Source organism: Daucus carota, chromosome 5 (assembly GCF_001625215.2).
Source record: "Daucus carota subsp. sativus chromosome 5, DH1 v3.0, whole genome shotgun sequence".
Taxonomy (NCBI): domain Eukaryota; kingdom Viridiplantae; phylum Streptophyta; class Magnoliopsida; order Apiales; family Apiaceae; genus Daucus; species Daucus carota.
The window spans coordinates 28,679,522-28,702,676 of NC_030385.2; the positions used below are offsets into that span (position 1 = coordinate 28,679,522).

Sequence of the window (23,155 nt, forward strand, 5' to 3'; positions counted from 1 at the left end):
TGTTGTATTTTAACAATTTATTTCGAGTCACAAGTTTGTTAGCGATTGTGTTTTTAGGCTTGTAGGGGTAAGAGTTTGTATATGGTTTGTGTTAGTGACAATGACGAGATTTTGATGATTAGTGACAATGACGAGATTATGATGATTCATTGTCGATGATGATGAGATGGTATTATCACTTAGTGTGATTTTGAATAGAATATTATTGATTAATTTGTTTGCATGATTTTAGGTTTTGTTTTGTAAAACTAGTAAATTTCCTGCAACTTTAATTTTATTGAATTGACTTTATTAGAAGTAAATGATGATTTAATTTTCAGTTATATTATATGGCTAGTTGACTTGCTTGAATGTTGTTGTTTTTTTAATTTTATTTTGTTTCTCTTAGTTTTGCTAATAAATATTTGATCTAAATGTTTTAATCCTCATTGATTAGAGTTTAATGCAATTTATTAACTGGTGTACAATTACTTGCAGTCTTGATTATGGAATTTATGGAATTTATTTGTACCATTTATTGGTGGCCATGATCGATGGCGTAGATTTTGGCCTTCTATACGGGAATTTGGTGCCAATTTGTTGACTTGATTATTATATTTAATTTATTTCTTAAACTTTTAGTATTATTATATTTAAATACTTATATTATTAATTATCTTCTTAGTATTTATCTAGCTTGTAATATATATCTAACCAATGGTATCTAGCCAAAGGGTCTCCCTTTGGTTAGATATGTTAGTATTGGTGTCCTAGAGACAATACTATTGTGTTCTATTGTAGACATTTATGTATTATGTTATATTGATTATTGAATGAATATTTATTATGTGTTTATTTACTGCGTAATAAATTGAAAGCATAATAAATGTCCTTGGAATATTATGTGTAATTCTATATCTCTAAGTACGTGACTTAGAAATGAGATTATGAGAATAATATCAATATTCCTAAATGTCAGTATTATTGTTAAGGGACAATCATTGAGACTAGTATGTTTGTTGACTGATGATCACATCTCATTGATCATAGGTATAGTGATGCTAAAGTCAAGAACATAAGTGCATGTATCGACACATGGCACTGGAATGACCCACCGTGAGATTTTACATGTTAATAAGTGTCATTGAAAATTCTCACTGTGATAATGATGTAATGATCCTCTGACTTGATATCATTATATTTCTATATGAGAATTAATATACTTTGGTTGCACTAAAAGTTACCTTTGACCGGGTGATGATGAAATGTACATTGGGTATATTATGAATCGTATGAGAAATATGAATGATCTAGAAAGGATTTAACCCTCCTATTTTAGGAGTGATATTATTGGCCTCTTGATTGAGTGAGACTATAAAATGCATGGCCGTGCTCAAATATTGATTTGTTTAATAGTCTACTCATTGATCAAGGAAATTCGGATTAGACGATGAAGAGGATGACACAATACATGCCTTGAGTCTGATCTATAATATAAGGTTAAAGGGATTATATTACATTGTACATTATTCACAAAAGGTTTAATTGAATCATCAATTATTATTATTACTTGGGTAGCAAAGATGTATTACTAGATGCCGCTCATTGTTTATAATTTTATTATTGGATATTAAAATTATTGCCAACGTAATAATAACCTAAAGGGTCACACACTTTGAATGTTTAAAGGAGTTTTAATTTAAATTCTGAATTTAAATTAAATGATTAATTCGAAATAAATTATTTAATTGAGCCGGTCTTAATTAAGTCATTAGAATTTCGAATTTAATATTAAAACCAAAATCGGATTAGGTTTGGAGAAGCCCAAATCCGATTAGGGTTTGGCCCATCTATCTCTCTTCCCTATAAATACATAATGATGTATTGTTTTAGGGTTAAGTAACATAAAATTCGTTTTATTAAATCCCTAGCAGCTCTACATCAAGAGAGAGGCTAGAGAGAGAGAGAGAGAGGCTGCATTCGGCTAGTACCGGCTCCGGTGATCTTTGGCGATCAGACGTTCGTGTGGACTGCTTAGAGTGATCCTTAGACCGAGGGCTGCGTGGTGATTGCTTGTTCCGGACCTCCATCTTTCGCTAACGTAACGCTTCAACAAGGTATTATTTCGTATCTCCATGATCAGCCGTACTTTATAGATGGATCCTCGGGTTAGGGTTTCGGATTTTTTTTTATTTTACGTCGATTATCCGCTGCGTTTGTTGCCCCGAAACCCAACAAGATATACTTTCTGTTTTCTTTTATTTATCATCTTATTTTGACTAATTATTTTATTTATCTTTTATACACTATAACATCTTTTGACAAACTATTTTATTTTAATAATTAAATTCATTATTTTCTTGTTATTAATGAATCGTATTGTTTCAGGGATGAGGTGGAAGTAGCGTGGATTTGGAGCTTGGGACATTTTATTTCGGACATTAAGTTTTATTGTCCAAACTTCCGGAGACATTTTCATGTCTTTCGGTTAGATAATAAGCTTTTTGAATGAAGGAAACTCCTTGGAGTATTGGCGTATTATCGATACGAGCAAGTGAATTTCTGTCAAAAAAAAGAAGACGTGAACCTCATTTTATTACTATTACTTTATGGGCTGTTTCTCAAATATCGGTTGCGGTGTTTTCAAGACGAAAGTGACCGGCCCAATAGACTAAACCATCACGAAGCCATGGGCCATTATTGGCATCACATCTAAATCAACAGATATCAGTATATCATGCTTTGATGCGCACATAATTTGGATGCGCACATAATTTAGAATTTGAATTATAAAAACAACTTTAGGAATCCATTCCATTCGTCGTGTTTTTCTTCACGGTATCAAGTATGTGAGAATATAATAATTTATTTTGATATTTTATTTTAGGAAAAATCGATTTTTTTATCACTAAACTATTATATCTTTTAGAAACTTACCACTCAACAAAATTTTATCTTAGAGTTAGATTTCAATTAATCTTTTTATTAAAATCTAATCTTTCTGTTAAAAATACTTCACGTCTGTTAAGTGCTATTCCATATGGGTGATCGACCTCTAATCATATATTATCAAATAAATTACAAACTATTAAGCAGGAAATATAGAGGGATTTCTAAATTTACGTCAAGATAAATATTTAAACTGTAATTTTGAAATTTCACACGTATCCGAATTAGTTTCTCCGCTCCTGAACTAAGCGATGTAAGCCATCTCCAACAGTTAGTGATCCAAAAATCCAAATTTGATCGATCCAAATTCTGATCCAAATTTCTAACCAACTCCAGCAGCATGATCCAAATTCTGATCCAAATTATTTTTTGTATATTATATTACATAAATTTTATATTTAACTCAAAATCAAGGAAATGAAGAAACTCAAGCATCCCAAAATGATATGAATAGTTACGAACAATATTTTGATTATCTCGAAGGAAAAATAATCTGTTCGATTAAATCAAAATTTATATTTATCATATTGTTTTCTAGTCATTTCCCGGTATTGTAATTTTATTTTATGTATTTTATGTACTTTTTATTTCATGCATGTAATATACTCTTTTCTTAATTTCGATGAAATTTGCTTTCCTATTATTCTAAATTTTTATTAAAACATTAATTTTATTAATTATTACTATTATTAATTATATATTAATAATCACAAATTAGTTTTAAGTCCGATAAACAAAAGATATAGAAATAACAGAATCATTATTTTATAATAAAGTAGGTAATTTGAATCAGTACTGATCCAAATTTGGATCAGAGGAGAATTTGGGATAATCTATCCTAAATTTGGATATTTAGATAACTGCTGGTTTGCCCTGAAACCGTGAATGACTTGAGAATAAACGATAGCATCCCGTTAGATACCTTTGTTTTTTTATATGTACCATATAGATAGGGTTGATGATAAAATAAAGCAAAAGTGGGTGATTATACAGACATCAAAAACAAAATTACGCAAACAGGTTAGGCCTGCAAGTGACAGAAGAGGCATATTCGGACCAATTTTATGCTGAATCGCGTATGCAATAATATACATACACTGTACACACATAGTGGCCGGTTTGTTTAAAATCATTTTACTGTATAAGAATCATTTTATTATATCTTCTATTTCTGAAAGGTGGAATAATATTTGAGGGTGTTTAATGTTTTTCGTTTTTCAATCTAAGGTCTTAAATTTAATGATACATACATATATATATATATATATATATATATATATATATATATATATATATATATATAGTTAAGTTCTATGGAGTACATAAAAACATTGGAGTATTGGAGTACAAATCATAATTTTTTAGTTTGATCCTATATAATATCTTTGATTATCCAAATTTTGATATAATCTATCATTTATAAGTTGTCTTGCACATAATTGTCAATTAATCATTAATATTTTTCAACTTTAACAAGTATTAAGATTATTGTTCTGCTTATTAGTTATATTGCAGAACATAGAATCCTATGATTTATAAAGGTAATTATTCTACCATTTGATCACGATGTTTATGTTGCAGAACATAATGTGCAGGTTGTCAAATATTTACAAATATTATTGGACAAAAAAATTGAAATTTAGATGACTAGATTACATTTTATTAAACTTTGTACTTCAATACTCCAATTTTTTTTGTACTCCATAGAACTTAACTCTCTATATATATATATATATATATATATATATATATATATATATATATATATATATATATATATATATATATATATATATATATATGCTAATGAGATAAATCGTCCATTTAAACACAAACTAATACTTTTAAATATTTAGGGTTCTATCATTCAGAGTAATGACGATATTTCTGCGGATGTTACACATCGTATTTCGACATGATGGTTTCGTTGGCGGGCTTCTGGAGGTGTGTATGTGTGATAAGAGTGTACTTTTGAATTTGAAAGGTAAATTGTATTCTGTAGCAATTAGATCGTCATTATTATATGGTTCTGAGTGTTGGCCATTGAGAAAGGCTCAGGAACGTAAGCCGGAGACAGCGGAAATGCGTATGTTGCGCTGGATCTGTGGTAACACTATGACAGATCATATACCGAATCATATTTTTCGACGTTTTTTAGGTGTTGAGTCTATCTCTAAGAAGATAAGGGAGGGACGTTTACGTTGGTATGGACATGTTCGGCATAAATGTAACTCAGCATCGGTTCGGAGAGTAGAACACATATCGATTCGAGGCAAGAGAAAGAGGGGTCGGCCTCGTCGGACATGTGCTGATCAATTAAGTTTGGACATGGGAGCCTTCAATCTCACGGGCGATATGACATTAGATAAGAATGATTGGAGACGGCGTATTAGAGTAGTTGAGACTAGGTCTCGTGGCTCACAGAGATTATGAGGGTTATGGTGTTATGTTTTAAGGGAAGGGTTCAGCTCAGTTATTACCAGATGCATTCGCGCCAATCAAAATTGTTTGGGTAAATCCCATGTGAAGAAGGCTATGAGCTAAGGTATTATATTCTTATTATAGCACACACTGTTTTATTTGTTGTGCACTAAGTCGGGGGTCTTCACGGAAACATCATCTCTACTTTAAATGTAGGGGCATGGCTGCGTACATCTCACCCTCCCCATATCCTGCTCTAAGCGGGATATACTGAGTATGTTTGGTTTGGTTATAAATGGTCCATTTCAAAAGAAATAAAATAAGTCAAACGCATAAGATAATTTAAACACCATTTGGCGAAAGAGACCATCCCATAAGGACTAGTTTTTGATATAATCTTTTGTATTTAGAGATAAATATTAGAAGATAGTTAAAATTTATTATTTGATAAAACTAAGTACTTTTTTAAGAAAAAAATAAATATTTATCTACATATTTTCAAAAATAAATATACATCTATAAAAAAAAAATATTAGATGGCATCCACTTAGATGTAACGGAATATATCGTAGTACTCTAAATCAGGAGTAATTGAAGAAAATATCTATATTTTTAATTCATTCAGTTATTTCATTCTTAATTATTTAAATTAAAAATCTGAGATCATTTCACATTTTCATGATATTTTCTAACAATCATTCATCGTAGTATTTTCTAACAATCCTTCATCAACTCATTTTTAATCATTATTATCTCAAATTTTCTCCCCCCCTCCTCCTCTTTTTGTTCGGTCAAATTCTATGCCCAAATGAAAGCAACTTAAGTGCTCACGCTTAAACTCGCAATGTCCCGCATGTGAAGCATATCATTTCTCAAACTGCAAAGTGATAGACGAAGGACACATAAACTAACAGAAAAAACATGGAAACACGTGGAAGAGCCAAGAAACATATGAACATCCCCACCCAGATCGGATCAAAATCACATTCACTGTCCGAAAACTGTCTCACGTACCTTGATTGTTTTAAGTATTATGGGAAAAATCTCTAACTAATAGATGTCCTGCTCGTAAACTCGTGCAACATGCACATTTAATCGTTGCCTAAGATGCGGTATTTTATCTGGACCATATTTTGTGTTATTCTCATGTTTTTACGAATTAAAATTCTATTATACTCATGATTTGATTGTCTACACCACAGTTTTAAATCATTTTAATAATTTACAATAAGCCTAGGTGCCTAGCCACGTCACGGCATATCATTGCGTGGGATGTGGCAAAGAGGTTTGTTACAAAGTGTAAACCGACAATATTTACAATGACGTTTTACGTGTACATGCATACAAATATTAAAATTGGAAACACGTACACGTGTAAATCTTGTTGAGGAATGACAATCAGTAGAACAGTTAGTTAGCGAGTAGTCTACTTCGGTGATAATTTATCGAGGAACTGCAGGAAAAACTATTTAAATTAGTCAATTTTATTTAATCTAATTTTGTTTCAGATTATTTAATTATGGGAAAGACAGATTATTTATGGAATATAGTAGATTGAAAATTTTAATCTGATTTTGTTCAGATTATTTAATTATGGGAAAGAGTAGCAAACAAGTCTCTCTACACCTATAAATACCCGTATAGATCGTAGGATTTTGGATCATCTAAACACAACCACCTCTCTCAATACCACAAACCTACCGGATAGTTCTCTTACTCGATTTTTAAAGGAGAAGCGATGGGCGTGTAGGTGGCGCCTCTCACATCGCTCCTTCTATTTTTCTAATTTTCTGAAATTTTTGGATGAAAGATATCAAAACTTAGAAATACCTTTCTCTTGCTCGATTTCTAATTCGGAAGTGTCGTTCTTCTGCAACGATAAGTGAAGGCTGTTTATACAGTAAAGGTTGTTGCAAGCAAATGTCGTTATAAACCGTTATATTGGAGTCGACAAATCCAAACATGAGATAAGAATATAGTCTTGACATGATATTGATGATCGATGTCAATAAATTAACTATTAGAGATGTATGTTTGTTGGTTATTCTTTAATAATATTTGTTTTGTTCATCGAACATGTTTGTTGTTGTTGATTTTTATATTATTTACTTTGTATACATGAAAAAATTATTCATGCATTATCTGTTTGCTCCGTTCAAGCAACTTTTAAGAGAGTAGTTATATTTAAGTTAGATGTTTTTGTACACAATCAATCCAAAAAAAATTGGAGGAAGGTGACAATGTAAGAACATGATCACTTTAAAACAAACAAATAAAATTATGATTTGTTGTGCTTTAAATTGTTAATTACGTGTAGAAATTTATTTTCATTTTTTCACCATAAATTATAGTCCAATTTTGCAATTTTATATATTAGTATTGGTATTACATCAAGATTTTTATAATATAAATTTATTTTATCCTACAAATATTAATTTTAAAACATTAATATACTTTTTATAGACAACCATAAAATTATTTTATTCTACAAATATTAATATTGAATCATTAATATAATTTTTATAGGCCGCCGCAACGCGCGGCTTCTCAACTAGTATTCAATATAAAGGAGAAGCGAGGGGCGTGTTGGTGGCGCCTCTCAGATAGATCCATTCTATTTTTCTAATTTTCTAAAATTTTTGGATGAAAAATATCAAAAGTAAAAATTATTTTTTTTGTTTCAGATTATTTGATATGGTATATATCTTGGCATAAATTATTCTGATTCTGTTTCAGATTATTTATGGAATACAGTAGCTTGCAAGTCAGTTTTTTAATCAGATTCTGTTTCAGATTATATATTATTATGGAAAAGAATATCACACAAGTCTCTCTGACTCTCTGTACTTATAAATACCTCTCTAGGTAGTAGGGTTTTGGATCATCTAAACACAACCTTCTCTCTCGATACCACAACCCTACTCGCTAGTAGTGTCGTTCTCATGCAACGACATCGTAACCCGTTTTATTTTGGGAAGCTATCGTTCTACACATATGATGAGGGGACGAATACGCTTCATAAACATTTTTTTTGTGCCTATTTATCTTCTCTATCTAATACAATAATGAGTTACACTATGATAGATGTTTTAAATGGCAATAGAGATGATTCATTGACAAGAGTAAGAGTTTGTCGGATGTGGGAGTAGACTGCTATCTCATGAATTTATATTGATGTTTTTGCAGACAACCAATCCAAAGAAATTGGAGGAAGGAGTCACTAATATACACCTGCATAAATTGAAATTCATACGTCTCGACATGATTAATGTTCGTATAACTAGAACATAATGTTTATTCCTATTAAAACTGAGGATGGTTTCGGATTTGCATCTCAAAATCTTTTTGACTTTAACGCACTTATGGTCTTGCAAACTTACTGTCTGTTTTATTAGTCAATCTGTCATCAATCAGTTCTGTTAAAGAGTCTTATGCTTTTTACATGTAGGGCATGATGTATATGTCTAAGAAGTAGTGTTTGAATTTTAATAAAAATATTAGTGAAAAACATGCTTATTTTTTAAAAAAAAACACAACTAAGATTAAGATTCGTCATGCCTTAAATCGTTAATTACATGTAGAAATTTATTTAATTTCATTTTTTCACTCATAAATTATAGTCCAATTTTGTAATATAATTAATATAAAGGAGAAGCGAGGGGCGTGTAGAATTATTAATATAATTTTTTATAGGTCGCCACAACGCGCGACTTCTCAACAGTATACTTATATAAAGGAGAAGCGAGGGGCGTGTAGGTGGCGCCTCTCACATCGCTCCGTTCTATTTTTCTAATTTTCTGGAATTTTTGGATAAAAAAAAATCCAAAATTAGAACTCCCTTTTTTAGTTTGAGGTATATTAGAAGTAAGTTTCAGAATCTGATTTTGTTTAAGATTATTTATGGAATATAGTAGCTTGAAAGTTTTAATTTGATTTTGTTTCAGATTATTTAATTATGGGAAAGAGTAGCATACAAGTTATGGAATATAGTAGCTCTATTGGTATTACATCAATATTTTTATAATATAAAATTTATTTTATCCTACAAATATTAATTTTGAAACATTAATATACATTTTATAGACAGCCACAAAATTATTTTATTCTACAAATATTAATATTAAATCATTAATATAATTTTTATAGGCCGCCGCAACGCGCGGCTTCTCAACTAGTTTTTTATAAAACAAAACATGTCTATAAACTTGAATTTGATCGAATCTTCGCGAAAGAAAATATTAAAGATTTTTGTAATTAGAAATTAGGGGCTAACATTGAAATAGTGAAAAGTAATAAAAACAATTTCAACTTTTGTGATTTGTCATTTCCGTACCTTTTGTTTTATTTGAAATTAAATTTATAATTTAAAAAAAATTACTTTGTGTATCTAAATTTTTTATGATTCACCGATTTTTGACCTACTTTTTCCGATTAATCTCGTCTTTTGACCGATTAATTCCGTCTTTTGACCGATTTTGAGAAATAAAAATCCATCGATTAACATTTAATCGAGACGATGTCCGACTGAACAACGATTAATCCCGTTTAATCCTACTTTTATAAAACATTTTTGGCGAAGTCACCATATGTAATCAATATTTATTTTTCAAAAGTAATAGATGACCTAATTTTATACATATCTTGGTTTTAATTTAGCACTTTCTTACTCATGTCCTCGAACGAATCACTTATAACTTAATTAGTTTCAGTGTATAAAGATTCAGGTTAAATTTATTTGACATATTAAATATGAAAATTATGAAATTATGTTGAATTTCATCGCTTCAACGAGAATATATTTTCATAAATCTTTCGCAAAGCACATGTAGTTTATTATCATATTTAATAATATATTTACTTACAACAATCTTAATAATAAAAAATTATTAAACATAATTGATTATTATAATTAGGTGGCAAATGCACAATACATTTTATTTTAACTAATTGTTAATTTATATTAGCCTAGTTGGTCAAACTATATTAAAAATACCATGGAACAAATATTTTGTCGTCTTCACAAATAACTCGACTAAATATGACTGTGTTTATATTTATCGAAGGCGATTAGAAAAGAATAGAGTTTTATAAATTTTATATCTTTCCACACACAGATATCACTTAAATTAAGGCATCGAAAGATTTTGTAACGCTGAAAACACTTTCTAAGATTATCAATATAATTATATATGATTCATGTATATAAAAATACAACGTATTTGGAAACATCCACATAAAAAGAATATGTACAATATCAATATGAAACGATATTTATCGGAAAAACAGGAGAAAACAAGGGGGAAGGCATGGAATGTAAATACAACCAAAAGAAGTGTATCACTTAATTGGAAATAAATCTGAAAGAATCTTGCCAACCCGGATGTGATTTATTGATGAGACTTATTTATGAATAGTATGCCAAACAGCAGCTACCCGACTTGAATCTCACTCTCTTTCCCACTTTCCTCTTTTCCCCACTTCCCTTTTATTACAACATAAGTACATTCAGAGACACACTCTTAAGTTATATATAACCTCCAACACAACCCTTTTGCAACACAAGACTTGTGATCGAATTGAGCACAAGAAACCAAGCATGGGCACTCTGAAAGGTGGAACAAGGCCCCCATGGGTTGGTCTTGGAGCTGGTGTGGCTGTTCAGATGGCCTCAGGCAATGCTTATAACTTCCCCCTTTACTCTCACTCTCTTAAATCAGTCTTGGGTTTTAATCAGAAACAGCTTACTATGCTTGGTGTGGCTAATGATATTGGTGAGAATGTTGGGGTTCTTCCTGGCATCTTCTGTAATAAATTCCCTCCTTGGGTTCTTCTCTCTATTGGTTCTTGTGCTTGCTTTTTTGGATATGGTGTTCTTTGGCTTGCTGTTTCTGAGACTGTTCATGATTTGCCTTATTGGCTGGTAAGAATGCCTTGATTCTTGAATTCTTTGGGATTTTTTGGATCAAGTTTGGATCTTGATTAGTGAATCATTGTTTGTCATGATTTTTATTTTTTTCTTTGGTGAAAAATGTGATCTTTGTTTTTATGTGGGGTTTGGATTAGATGTATGTGCTTGATTGTGTTTATTGCCTTGTTTTGTTGTTTATGACAACGAATTTAACTTTAGTTCCGTATTTTGGGACGAAAATTTGGCATGATTTTTGTTTTTCATAGTTGTGTTTGGTCAAAACTTGATGATTTTATAGGTGTAATGTGTTTGATATGGTTGTACTAGTTTCTCGTGACATTTATTCCTCAAGTCATTTTCATATAGTTGTATTGTATGGGGACTAATAGACTAAACCTGTTTGCTGCAATTTCATATATGACCCGGTTTAACTGCAATAAATAAATACAGTTGATAGGCCTTTTTATATGATACACAATTAGGAAAAAAGAATCAGTGGTGGTGTCTTTGAGTAAGGTTGTAACTGACCTCGCTGATCTCAAATGCTTTTAATGATCAAGCATGGTTGCACATGACGAAACCTCTTTTGAACATAACTACATGTGTACATTGTATATTTATATGATTTCTTTAGATGCATCATGTATTGATGATGACTATGATGTCAAGTTTTAGTTCCTTTTATCTCCAATTACCATATTAAACATACCTAGGTCCTAGTATATCCACTAGGAAGAGGGGAGGGTAAAGTGTGGGGAGTTATTATCCTGATTTTAAGTAGTAGAAAGGCTAGTTTGTGCCCTTTCATCTCCTAATCTTATGAAAAATAAGCATGTAGATGATGCAGTTACTCTATATTAAAGTTTGACATTTTTCTTTCACACCTTATTGGCTTAAATCTATATGAACATATGTCCAATATATCATTATAAAGATGGGGGGTAATGCCCTTATATTTTATTTCATATGAGATGATCCATAGAACTGATATATTGAATGCTGCAAGGGCCACTGAGATAAACTGTCCACTAATATTTTGTTGCTCGTGACAGTTATGGATTTCACTTTGCATTGCCACCAATAGTACTGCTTGGTTCAGCACAGCTATAATTGTAACTAACATGAAAAATTTTCCTCGCAATCGTGGGACCGTTGCTGGAATTCTTAAGGGTTATAGTGGTCTCAGTGCAGCAGTGTTTACTGAAGTATACAGCCTATTACTTGGTCATTCTTCTTCCAAGCTCTTGCTGTTCCTAGCACTGGGAATTCCAGCCCTTTGTATTGTGACGATGTATTTTGTTAGGCCTTGTACTCCAGCTTCGGGGGATGATCCATCAGAAGATTCTCATTTCCTTTTCACACAAGCTGCTAGTGTTGCACTTGGAATATACATTCTTACAACTACAACTCTGGATAATTTTGTCACTTTAAGCAATTCTGTTTCATATGCTCTTGTGACCATTATGGTACTTCTTCTTGTGGCCCCACTCGCTATCCCTGTGAAAATGACATTTTATCGATCAAACAACAGCAGATCTGGTAAGCCTATTCAACCATTTGGGTCCTCTGATCAGTTGGTTCATGAAGAGGGCAATGGAGACAAAACAGAACCACTGCTGATAACATCTTCATCAACAACAAACCTTGGAAGTTTTCATGATAGTGATGATGTCTCAGATGTCGATATTCTTCTGGCTGAGGGAGAGGGGGCAGTGAAAAAGAAGAGGAGGCCTAGAAGAGGAGAAGACTTTTCATTTCGTGAAGCTTTAGTGAAGGCTGACTTCTGGCTTCTATTCTTCGTTTTCTTTGTTGGAGTTGGTTCTGGTGTAGCTGTTCTCAATAACTTGGCTCAAATAGGGCTTGCTCAAGGGGTGCAGGACACCACTATCCTGATGTCCCTCTTCAGCTTTTGCAATTTTGTGGGCCGGCTTGGCGGGGGCGTTGTCTCTGAATATTTTCTTAGGTGCGAACCATCCTTTATATTTGGCTTTGTTTTAAACTTGAACAAAACTTTGTTTTATCCTATGAGTCATAAACTTGAAGTTTCTTCAAAATATATATTTCAGGTCTAGAATGGTCCCCAGAACATTCTGGATGACAATCTCACAAGTTCTAATGCTCGTTACGTATCTTCTGTTCGCTTCTTCACTGAGTGGCACCTTGTATGTTGCAACTGCAATGCTTGGAATCTGCTATGGTGTACAATTTTCCATCATGGTCCCAACTACCTCCGAACTTTTTGGTCTGAAGAATTTTGGCACTTTCTACAACTTCATGTCATTAGGGAATCCTCTTGGCGCGCTTCTGTTTTCAAGTTTCCTTGCTGGGTATATATATGACAGCGAGGCAGCAAAACAGCATACTGTATCTTGCATTGGACCTACTTGTTTTAGGACAACTTTCTTGGTACTAGCTGGAGTTTGTGGTATGGGCACTCTCCTTAGCATGGTACTGACTAAAAGAATAAGGCCCGTGTATGATATGCTTTATGGAGGCAGTTCCTTCAGGTTGGTACACTGATCATGCCGCATGACAACTCCCAAACAGTTTGGGAAGCAAATGTTTTTCCAGCTCAGTCGGGTGAGTTTTGAGACAATCTGTTTGTAATCTGTAAAACATCAAGGAATGTATGTATTATACTTGTAATTGAGCTATATATATTAGCAACCAAAAGTATAAGTACAATTATCCAAGCTGGGCATTCTGGATAGCATAGACTTTTGAACGTTGTTCGGAGTGCCTCTGAATCTTTGTAGTACTTAACTTGGTATTGTATCTTTGTGTAATAGTAATTTTTCAACAGCTTTTTGCATATGTTGATGAATATGTTGCTACCTTAGAACTTTCATCTGAACTAAATGAGCAGGCTTGTTTGTAGTTGAGATCAAGCTTTCGATTTGAGATTGACAGCAGAGAACACATGTCTAAATCTCCTTTGAACATCATTCTGGTGCTTTTGTTGTTTAAATATCCTGTTCATGAACAAATGTCTGTTGATGATTTGTGTATTCAGTTCCAATCACATAGCAGTGAATTTCTCTTCTAGCATAAACAAATTGGTGGTTCGATCTTGATAAACCAGCAGGGTAATTTCATGACAGGCAAGACTAAAGGGCAGATAAACTTCTAATCCATTCATCAACAATACAAATATAAACTTTAAGCTCTTCAGGTAGAACAGCATAGCAGTTTATGTTGATGTACAGACTCGTCTCAAATGGGCATAAGTGGTGTCGGCCTTCAATTCAAACAAATGGGCTAAAATGTTTGTAAGAGCCTAATTGAAGATGAAGAAAAGGAGGGTGGGTTAGAGAAAGAAAGAAGAGATTTCAGAGAGAGAAAGTTGAATGTTAGAGAGAACGAGCAGCAGTGGAGATATTCTGGATTCACCATTCGAGAGCTGGAATCTGAGATGGGTGGAGGCGGAGATCGTTGTTGAATAGTTGGAGAGTAAGCAATAGGCGGCTTCAGTGGCGCACACCACAGTTTTGATGTTTTGCCTGAGTTTTATTTGAAGAACCGGTGATTGCTTGATTGTTCTGTTTATTTCTTTTTGAGTTTGGTTTTGCCATGTTATCAGTACATGATATGGACACTATGTAGAACTTGCGTGCTTCTGTTAGTTGTCAATATGTACCGGTTATAATTCGACTTCTTAAGCTTTGCAATAGTTATAACAAGTAGATTTCATTCCAAGAAAGAGGTGCAAGTGTTGATAATATTTTCTTACTGTGAACATGATATCTAGTGCAGAGTCGCTTAAAATTTCTGGAGTTGTCAGCCATCAGAGTGTTTTAGGACCATGAAAGGCACCCTTCAAACTTGTTTGCATATTAAACATTGGGAGCACTGGGACCTAGTAGCCCTGCTCATCATCACCCTTGTCATCATGATTTTATCCTGCACAAGCAACTTAAGTTGTGGGGGTTGAATCATATTTGGCTTTCTTGAAGCTGTATTAACCTCTTAGAAATCTCTGTATATCCTTGGGTCAACTCTAAATCAAGCAGAGGAGCGAAATCTGCAAACTATAAAATGTAAAAGAGAACCTTTCAGGACATATTCAAATTAAACACAAAAGTAGGTTCGGTGAGATGTACAAAAAATTTACCGATCCAGAGCTCAGATCACCCTCAAATGTACAATTGTTTACGGTAAGATGTCCACGGGATTTTTTTCGTCTTCAGAGTCTGGTAAATTTATACCTTTGGAAAGTAGGTTTCGACAACTGAAATATTGGGAAGTGAGTTTGGACGAATAAGATATAGCCATACAGGACTTTTGATGTAGAACACTGACAGCTTCAAGTGCACTATTGCCACAATATTTTGAAGGGAGGAATTTCTACTTTACATTTTAGTAAAATGAAAATTGTTTACTTTTATTCACATGCTCTATGGGGACCTTTGAGTCTAGGATAACCAACATTTTTTTTCTTATGAGTGGTTGATAAAGATTACTGCCCCGCTTCAAGCTTGTACAGTTTGTCCAAGTCCTGACAATCTGACACATGTATATTACCCATACCATGTGGTGATAAAATAGTTTTAAATTATCTTTTTTTGTTTCATATCAGAAAATTAAAGATCATGATAATAAATGTTGTTAGTCAAAACTCAAATGATAAAGTTGAGCAATAAGAAGACAAAAGGTGGTTTGCCGTTGGATTGCCCTGTCATATAGAGCATCTTTCTCCACAATCTTGGAGTTCACGGAAGCAGGGGCCTCAGCCCACCTGGACTAAATAAACAAGAATTTACTTGGTTTTACTTTTTATCTATATGCTGCAGCATCTAGCTTTCATTGTGTGGTTCTTGATTTGAGGTGGAAAACTCTGCACAAAACACAAGCTACAAGTTTTCTCCTGCTCTTGGAGTTGTCAAGAATTTTTAAGAAGCTTCTTCCCCCAGATAAGTTTCCGAACCTGATTATTTTCGTTTCCAGTTTTTAATACTAGTTGAAGAAATAAGACTGTTAGTTTTTAGGATGAGTTGGTTGTTCTAGTCTTTGATCTATGCTCCAAAACCATCTGTGCCGATTAATTAACAATTCAAAGTGGTTCTCTTGCGTCTTTGAAGAAGTCCAGTGTTTCATATTATTGTAGTTGTTTATTTGCATGCTGTTTGGATTTATTCGTGATCGCGGACAACCTATCAAGGTTTCCGAGGATTCTTTTAGTAGTTCTGGTTGATATTCTAGGGTTCTTGAATTTTCTTTATTAGGCTAGAGATTGTGAAGTAACTACAAGAGCTCTCATTTGAAGCAGAACTAATACTGTTAGCTTCAGATCGGAGATTTCTTAAATTTAATTTCTCGCATTAGAGATGGTGAAACAGTGGGGTAAAAATAAAAAGAAGACAAAGAAAAGTCAGGGAGAAGAAACTAGCGATTTGAACTTGAAACTAAGTAGAATCAGCGAGATCAACACAAAAGCCTATGATGAGGACACCAAAGTATTTATTTTGATTTCACAAGAACTGAAGGATGAAGGTAACAAGTTTTTTCAAAATGGAGATCTTGAAGGAGCAATTTTCAATTATGAAAAGGCTCTGAAGTTGCTCCCTCAAAACCACATAGATGTATCCTATCTACATACCAACATGGCTGCCTGCTATATGCAGATGGGTCTCAGTGAGTATCCTTTAGCGATTCACGAGTGCAATTTGGCTCTTCAAGTCACACCTAAGTATACTAAAGCTCTCTTGAAGAGAGCTAGGTGTTATGAGGCCTTGAACGAACTGCAGTATGCACAGGCAGACGTTGATGCGGTACTGAAGATGGAGCCAAACAATTTGATGGCAACAGAGATTTCAAATAGGCTAAAATCGAACTTTGAGAAGAAATATTTGAAGGCCATTGATTTAGAGACTGATCCTGCTTCAGACTATCTTGAAACACGTTCTTCTATGCACTTAACCAGTCCGAAAGAGAAGCCACAGATGAAGAGCGACGAAGTGAAGGAACAGTTGGACAACCATTTTAAGGAGAAAGGAGGGTATAGAAAGGCTGTGGAAGAACTTGAGGAAAATAGGACTCAAGATAAATTTGTTATGGAAGAGGTGGTTCAGGTCATGATCAAGGAGAAGAAAGCTGAAGATGAATTGGTTGAGGATGAGAATAAAACTGAGGAAAGACAGAAGGAGAACAGCAATAAAGATAAGTTAGTTCTGGTGAACAAGGCTGGAAATGGAAATGAGGAGAAGAATATCAAAGATAAATTGGTTGTGCAGGAGACAAAAAGTAATGTTAATGAAGAAAAGCCTGAGAGAAAAGTAAAATTAGTGTATGGGGAGGATATAAGGTGGGCTCAGGTTCCCATAGTTTGCAGCATATTAACATTGAGGGACATCATACGTGATCGATTTCCAGGCTCAAAAGCTGTTCTTGTCAAATACAAGGACCATGAAGGTGATTTGGTTACTATTACCACCGATGAAGAACTGAAGTGGGCTGAAGCAGCTGCTGAACAAGGGTCTCTCAGACTCTATGTAATGGATGTTAGTCCAGAGCATGATCCGTTATTTGAGAAGGTCAAGAAAAACGAAGAGGTATACATGCATCATAAGAATCACAAAGATTTTACTGATAATGGATATATTGCAATAGGTAACAACGCTAGAGGAAGGCAGTCCTGCATTGATGACTGGATCGTGCAGTTCTCTGAGCTGTTCAAGAACTATGTTGGATTCAGTTGTGATGCATATTTGGATCTCCATGAGTTTGGAATGAAGGTTTATGCAGAGGCTATGGAGGAAACAGTTACAAGTGAAGAAGCCCAAGGGATTTTCAACACTGCATCAGAAAAATTCCAAGAGATGGCCTCTCTGGCCTTGTTTAATTGGGGTAATGTTCACATGTCCAGGGCAAGGAAGAGGGTGTACTTTACTGGAGAAGACTCGAACGAATCTGCATTTGTACAGGTAAAAAATGCATATAATTGGGCACAGGATGAATTTTTAAACGCAGGAAAAAGATATGAAGAAGCACTAAGAATCAAACCTGATTTCTATGAAGGAGTTCTAGCTCTAGGGCTGCAGCAGTTTGAACGTGCAAAACTCTCTTGGTATTATGCAGTTGCCAAGAATGATGATCTGGATAAATGGTCTTCTACAGATGTGATTCAGCTTTATAATTGCGCTGAGGAAAATATGGAAAAGGGCATGCAGATGTTTGAGGTATTAGAGCGGGAACGTTTGGATGAACTTTCTAAAGAAAAAAATCTGTCAATTTCAGATGGATTAATAGAAGATATAAGAATGGATGAAGCTGCAGAGCTATCTGCCCATATGAGGTCTCAGATAAATATTTTATGGGGTACTATGCTCTATGAAAGATCAAATATGGAATACAAACTAGGGCTTCCGGTCTGGCAAGAATCTTTAGAGGTTGCAGTTGAAAAGTTTGAGCTCTCTGGAGCCTCTCCAACAGATGTAGCAGTCGTGATAAAGAACCATTCTTCCAACAGTACTGCCTTGGAAGGTGGCAGCTGCTGAACAAGGGTCTCTCAGACTCTATGTAATGGATGTTAGTCCAGAGCATGATCCGTTATTTGAGAAGGTCAAGAAAAACGAAGAGGTATACATGCATCATAAGAATCACAAAGATTTTACTGATAATGGATATATTGCAATAGGTAACAACGCTAGAGGAAGGCAGTCCTGCATTGATGACTGGATCGTGCAGTTCTCTGAGCTGTTCAAGAACTATGTTGGATTCAGTTGTGATGCATATTTGGATCTCCATGAGTTTGGAATGAAGGTTTATGCAGAGGCTATGGAGGAAACAGTTACAAGTGAAGAAGCCCAAGGGATTTTCAACACTGCATCAGAAAAATTCCAAGAGATGGCCTCTCTGGCCTTGTTTAATTGGGGTAATGTTCACATGTCCAGGGCAAGGAAGAGGGTGTACTTTACTGGAGAAGACTCGAACGAATCTGCATTTGTACAGGTAAAAAATGCATATAATTGGGCACAGGATGAATTTTTAAACGCAGGAAAAAGATATGAAGAAGCACTAAGAATCAAACCTGATTTCTATGAAGGAGTTCTAGCTCTAGGGCTGCAGCAGTTTGAACGTGCAAAACTCTCTTGGTATTATGCAGTTGCCAAGAATGATGATCTGGATAAATGGTCTTCTACAGATGTGATTCAGCTTTATAATTGCGCTGAGGAAAATATGGAAAAGGGCATGCAGATGTTTGAGGTATTAGAGCGGGAACGTTTGGATGAACTTTCTAAAGAAAAAAATCTGTCAATTTCAGATGGATTAATAGAAGATATAAGAATGGATGAAGCTGCAGAGCTATCTGCCCATATGAGGTCTCAGATAAATATTTTATGGGGTACTATGCTCTATGAAAGATCAAATATGGAATACAAACTAGGGCTTCCGGTCTGGCAAGAATCTTTAGAGGTTGCAGTTGAAAAGTTTGAGCTCTCTGGAGCCTCTCCAACAGATGTAGCAGTCGTGATAAAGAACCATTCTTCCAACAGTACTGCCTTGGAAGGTGAATACAATTTATAATGCAGTTAAAAATATGACGTGATTCCTTATTTTTATTATACCTTTTCTCTGGTAAAAGCTTGGCTGCTCTGAATATTTGCTATATTTTTAGGGTTGGGATTCAATATTGATGAGATTATACAAGCATGGAAAGAAATGCATGAAGCAAAGAAGTGGCAGAGCGGGATTCGTTCTTTTCGCTTGGAACCATTACTTCGAAGACGTGCTTTAAACCTTTATCATGTCCTGGAACGTTAATGGTTTACTTGCTGTATAAGGTGAAGTCTATGTTCAAACTCTTCCAAGCAATCATCATCTATATCATTGTTTTGCTTGCTTACATACATCAATGCAAGACTAACACATCTCTTATGGTGTACTGATTTAGCATAAAACATTTTCTGCAGGTATTTGCTTAAGTACATTATCGATCAGCAAGCTTCAACTCTACTGTTTTACTTGCATAGGTCAAAGAACAACGTATTTGCTGCATTTTATCAATTGTAAACTATCATTTACTAGATTTTAGGGGATGTAATGAATAGCAGAAATTTGGTTTTTATTAGTTTCTGCTTTTCCTGGTTTTTGTAAGTCTCTGATTTCACCTCTCAATAGGAAAGAACTTTTCAGCATTGCATAATTTTTTGTTCAGGACCCTGTTTATAGAAGTCATATCTCTTTTGCGCAAAAAAACATTATACTAAAAAATTGAGTCTTCATATTTTCTCTACGCTATTGATACATTGTGTATTGTCCCCGCCTTGACTTGGAAAGCTAGATTTGTGGTGTTGAGACGCTGTGGTTTCTCCGATCAGGATATCATTTCCATGTTCAAGAGACTACCACGAATCATGTGTTCACATACATAGTTTATAAGTGTTGCAAATGCTGATCAGATCTTCAATACATGCTTCATGGTTACTGGATTGACTCCTGGCGTCCACTGAACTCCCAAAATGATTACATATGTTCTTAGGGGATAACATTTGTTCTGCTAGAAAAGTTTATGTTCGACATTTGTCATTGTAATAACTTGTGGAGGAAGTTCCTGAGATACTGGAGGCATACAAATGGAAGTTGAGATTTGATGAATACCCTTTCAAACAGAACCAATACTGGAGGCATACAAATGGAAGTTGAGATATTCATTTAGCACCGGGTATGTAAGTGTATCAGCAGTAACCCGGTGAGAAAATAATGAAATGATGAAGTTCTGGTTAGAAAATGAGAAGTTTAAGGCATATTTTATATATGTTCTTAATGTAATATTTTTATCCGAATTCAGATGGATTGATCGGATATGGTTCCGGACTGGCAAGAATATTTAGAGGTTGCAGTTGGGAATTCAAGCTTGGTGGAACCTCTCCTACAGAAGTAGCAGTTAGGATAAAGAACCATTTTTGCAATAGTATCACGGAAGGTGAATGCCATTTATAGTGCAGTTGAAAATATCATCGCATTCCTTATTGTTATCATATGCTTTAGTATCTGCTTTGTTTATAAGGTTGGTTTCAATATTAATAAGATTATAGTAGCATATGGAATGAGAGTATGAGATGCCTGAAGGAAAAAAGTTGCAGAGTGAGATTCTTTCTTTTCTGCTTTTTTCCCATTATTTCATGCAAACAAGTTGCAGAGTGAGATCCTTTCTTTTCTGCTTAGAAGCATTAATACTTCGAAAACAAAAGAACTATTTATACTTGAATATTATTAATTATAACCGCTTTTTAATAGTACTTCCAAAATGAACCTCCGCTTTTTAGTTTTGATTATAAACTTACGGGGTGTATTCGATTGGGATTTTAATAAATTGTTTTTAGTTTATGGATAATGGATTGTATATAATTTTGATTTCGTGCGAATTCTTCGTAAAATGTCGAGTTGATAGGATTTAGGCACAATGCTTCAAAATCCCATTGATTTTGGTGGGATTTCAAAAAACTTAAAATACACCGAAAAATGTCACAAAATCCATCATTTTATGAAATGCAAAAAAATCCACCAGCATTTGAATACCATCAGATTTTAATGGATTTTAAACAATCCTAATTGAATACCATCGGATTTTAAAGCATAATTTAAAATCCCAATTGAATACCATCAGATTTTGTGGCATAATTTAAAATCCCAATTGAATACCTCAAGATTTTAATGGATTTCAAACAATCCCAATCAAATACCCTCGGATTTCATGAATGCAAAAAAATACTTTAAAATCTCAATCCAATACACCCCTCTTAATTTAAATATGGACTAAATCCGAACGAGTACAGCCATCTATTTCTTCCGAACGAGTACAGCCATCTACTTCTACTTATATATATATAATAGCCCAACACGTTTAACAAGACTCGAACCCAAGCCCTCTTCATTACAATCAAACCACTCAAACCACTTGAGCCACACAGGCAATTAATTTTTTTATTCAAAAGCATTAAACTCATACATTAAAACTGTTGTATTTATATTCTTTTCAATATCTTATTTATTTGAGATAAGTTATTATTTCAGGTAAGTCTCATATGTTTTTTACATGATTGATTAATATCTATAAATTAATTACTTATGTAATGAATTTAAATTTGATAAAGAATTTGAACAATTGGGCTCAAGCCATGTTTCAGACTTCAAAAAATAGATATAATTCATATTTGAATAAAATTGGACGAATTCAAATCTAACTTAATACTTTAAACGAGTACCGATACAATATTAGAGAAATTTAATTCATGAATGTGAGAAATAAGCACAAAAATTAAGATTTCGGCGAGCATCTTTGAAAGGAAAAATTGATGGACTTTCAACATGGACTATGTCATTTTTTTTTTAAATTATAAAAGGTGACTTGTAAAGAGATTAAAATATTTTTAAGAAAATGAAATAAGATAACTGAAAGAATATTTTTGTTTAAAATATTTTTTATTTTAAACTTATGAATTCAGAATTCGACGTGTAATCAAATCTTTTCAAAATTTTTTTTTTATAGATATAAGAATAGTAACAAAGACATTATATTTGGTGTTAGAAAATATGTCTAAATGATGTGGTTTTGGTGATATATGAATTTGAAATATTATAACTTGTGATACAAAGGTGAATTTAGGGAAATTTAATGTTGTTAATCAAAAGTCAACCAAATAATAATAAAACGTGTTTACGAGACCTACTAAAAAGAATTGAGTTATAAATTTTACTTGCTTAAAATAAAATAACACAGAGAAATAAGTTATATATATATATATATATATATATATATATATATATATATATATATATATATATTAAAGTCTTAAAACTATAATTTTAATATGCCATCCATCAATGTATAACATACGAGTTAAATAAAATGATTCATACTATAATTAAATTAATTAATCATTTACAAATTAAACTAAT

General features: G+C 33.4%; 1 protein-coding gene, 1 long non-coding RNA gene and 1 pseudogene across 2 annotated transcripts; 2 read left to right on the plus strand and 1 right to left on the minus strand.

Moving 5' to 3' along the window:
- Positions 1 to 10,707: 10,707 nt before the first annotated feature.
- LOC108223679 (protein NUCLEAR FUSION DEFECTIVE 4) lies at positions 10,708 to 14,071 on the plus strand. The gene is made up of 3 exons (XM_017398055.2): positions 10,708 to 11,269; positions 12,310 to 13,220; positions 13,324 to 14,071. The coding sequence occupies exons 1-3, from the start codon at positions 10,946 to 10,948 to the stop codon at positions 13,775 to 13,777; spliced, it is 1,689 nt and encodes a 562-aa protein (XP_017253544.1). The 5' UTR covers positions 10,708 to 10,945; the 3' UTR covers positions 13,778 to 14,071.
- On the minus strand, positions 13,322 to 15,616 carry LOC135152953 (uncharacterized). Its single transcript, XR_010292319.1, has 2 exons — positions 15,369 to 15,616; positions 13,322 to 15,285 (listed from the first exon to the last, which is right to left on the minus strand). It is a non-coding gene; the product is annotated as an uncharacterized LOC135152953 (long non-coding RNA).
- A 218-nt stretch (positions 15,617 to 15,834) lies between these two features.
- Positions 15,835 to 20,410, plus strand: LOC108224007 (protein PHOX1-like; annotated as a pseudogene).
- The last annotated feature ends 2,745 nt before the right edge of the window (positions 20,411 to 23,155 follow it).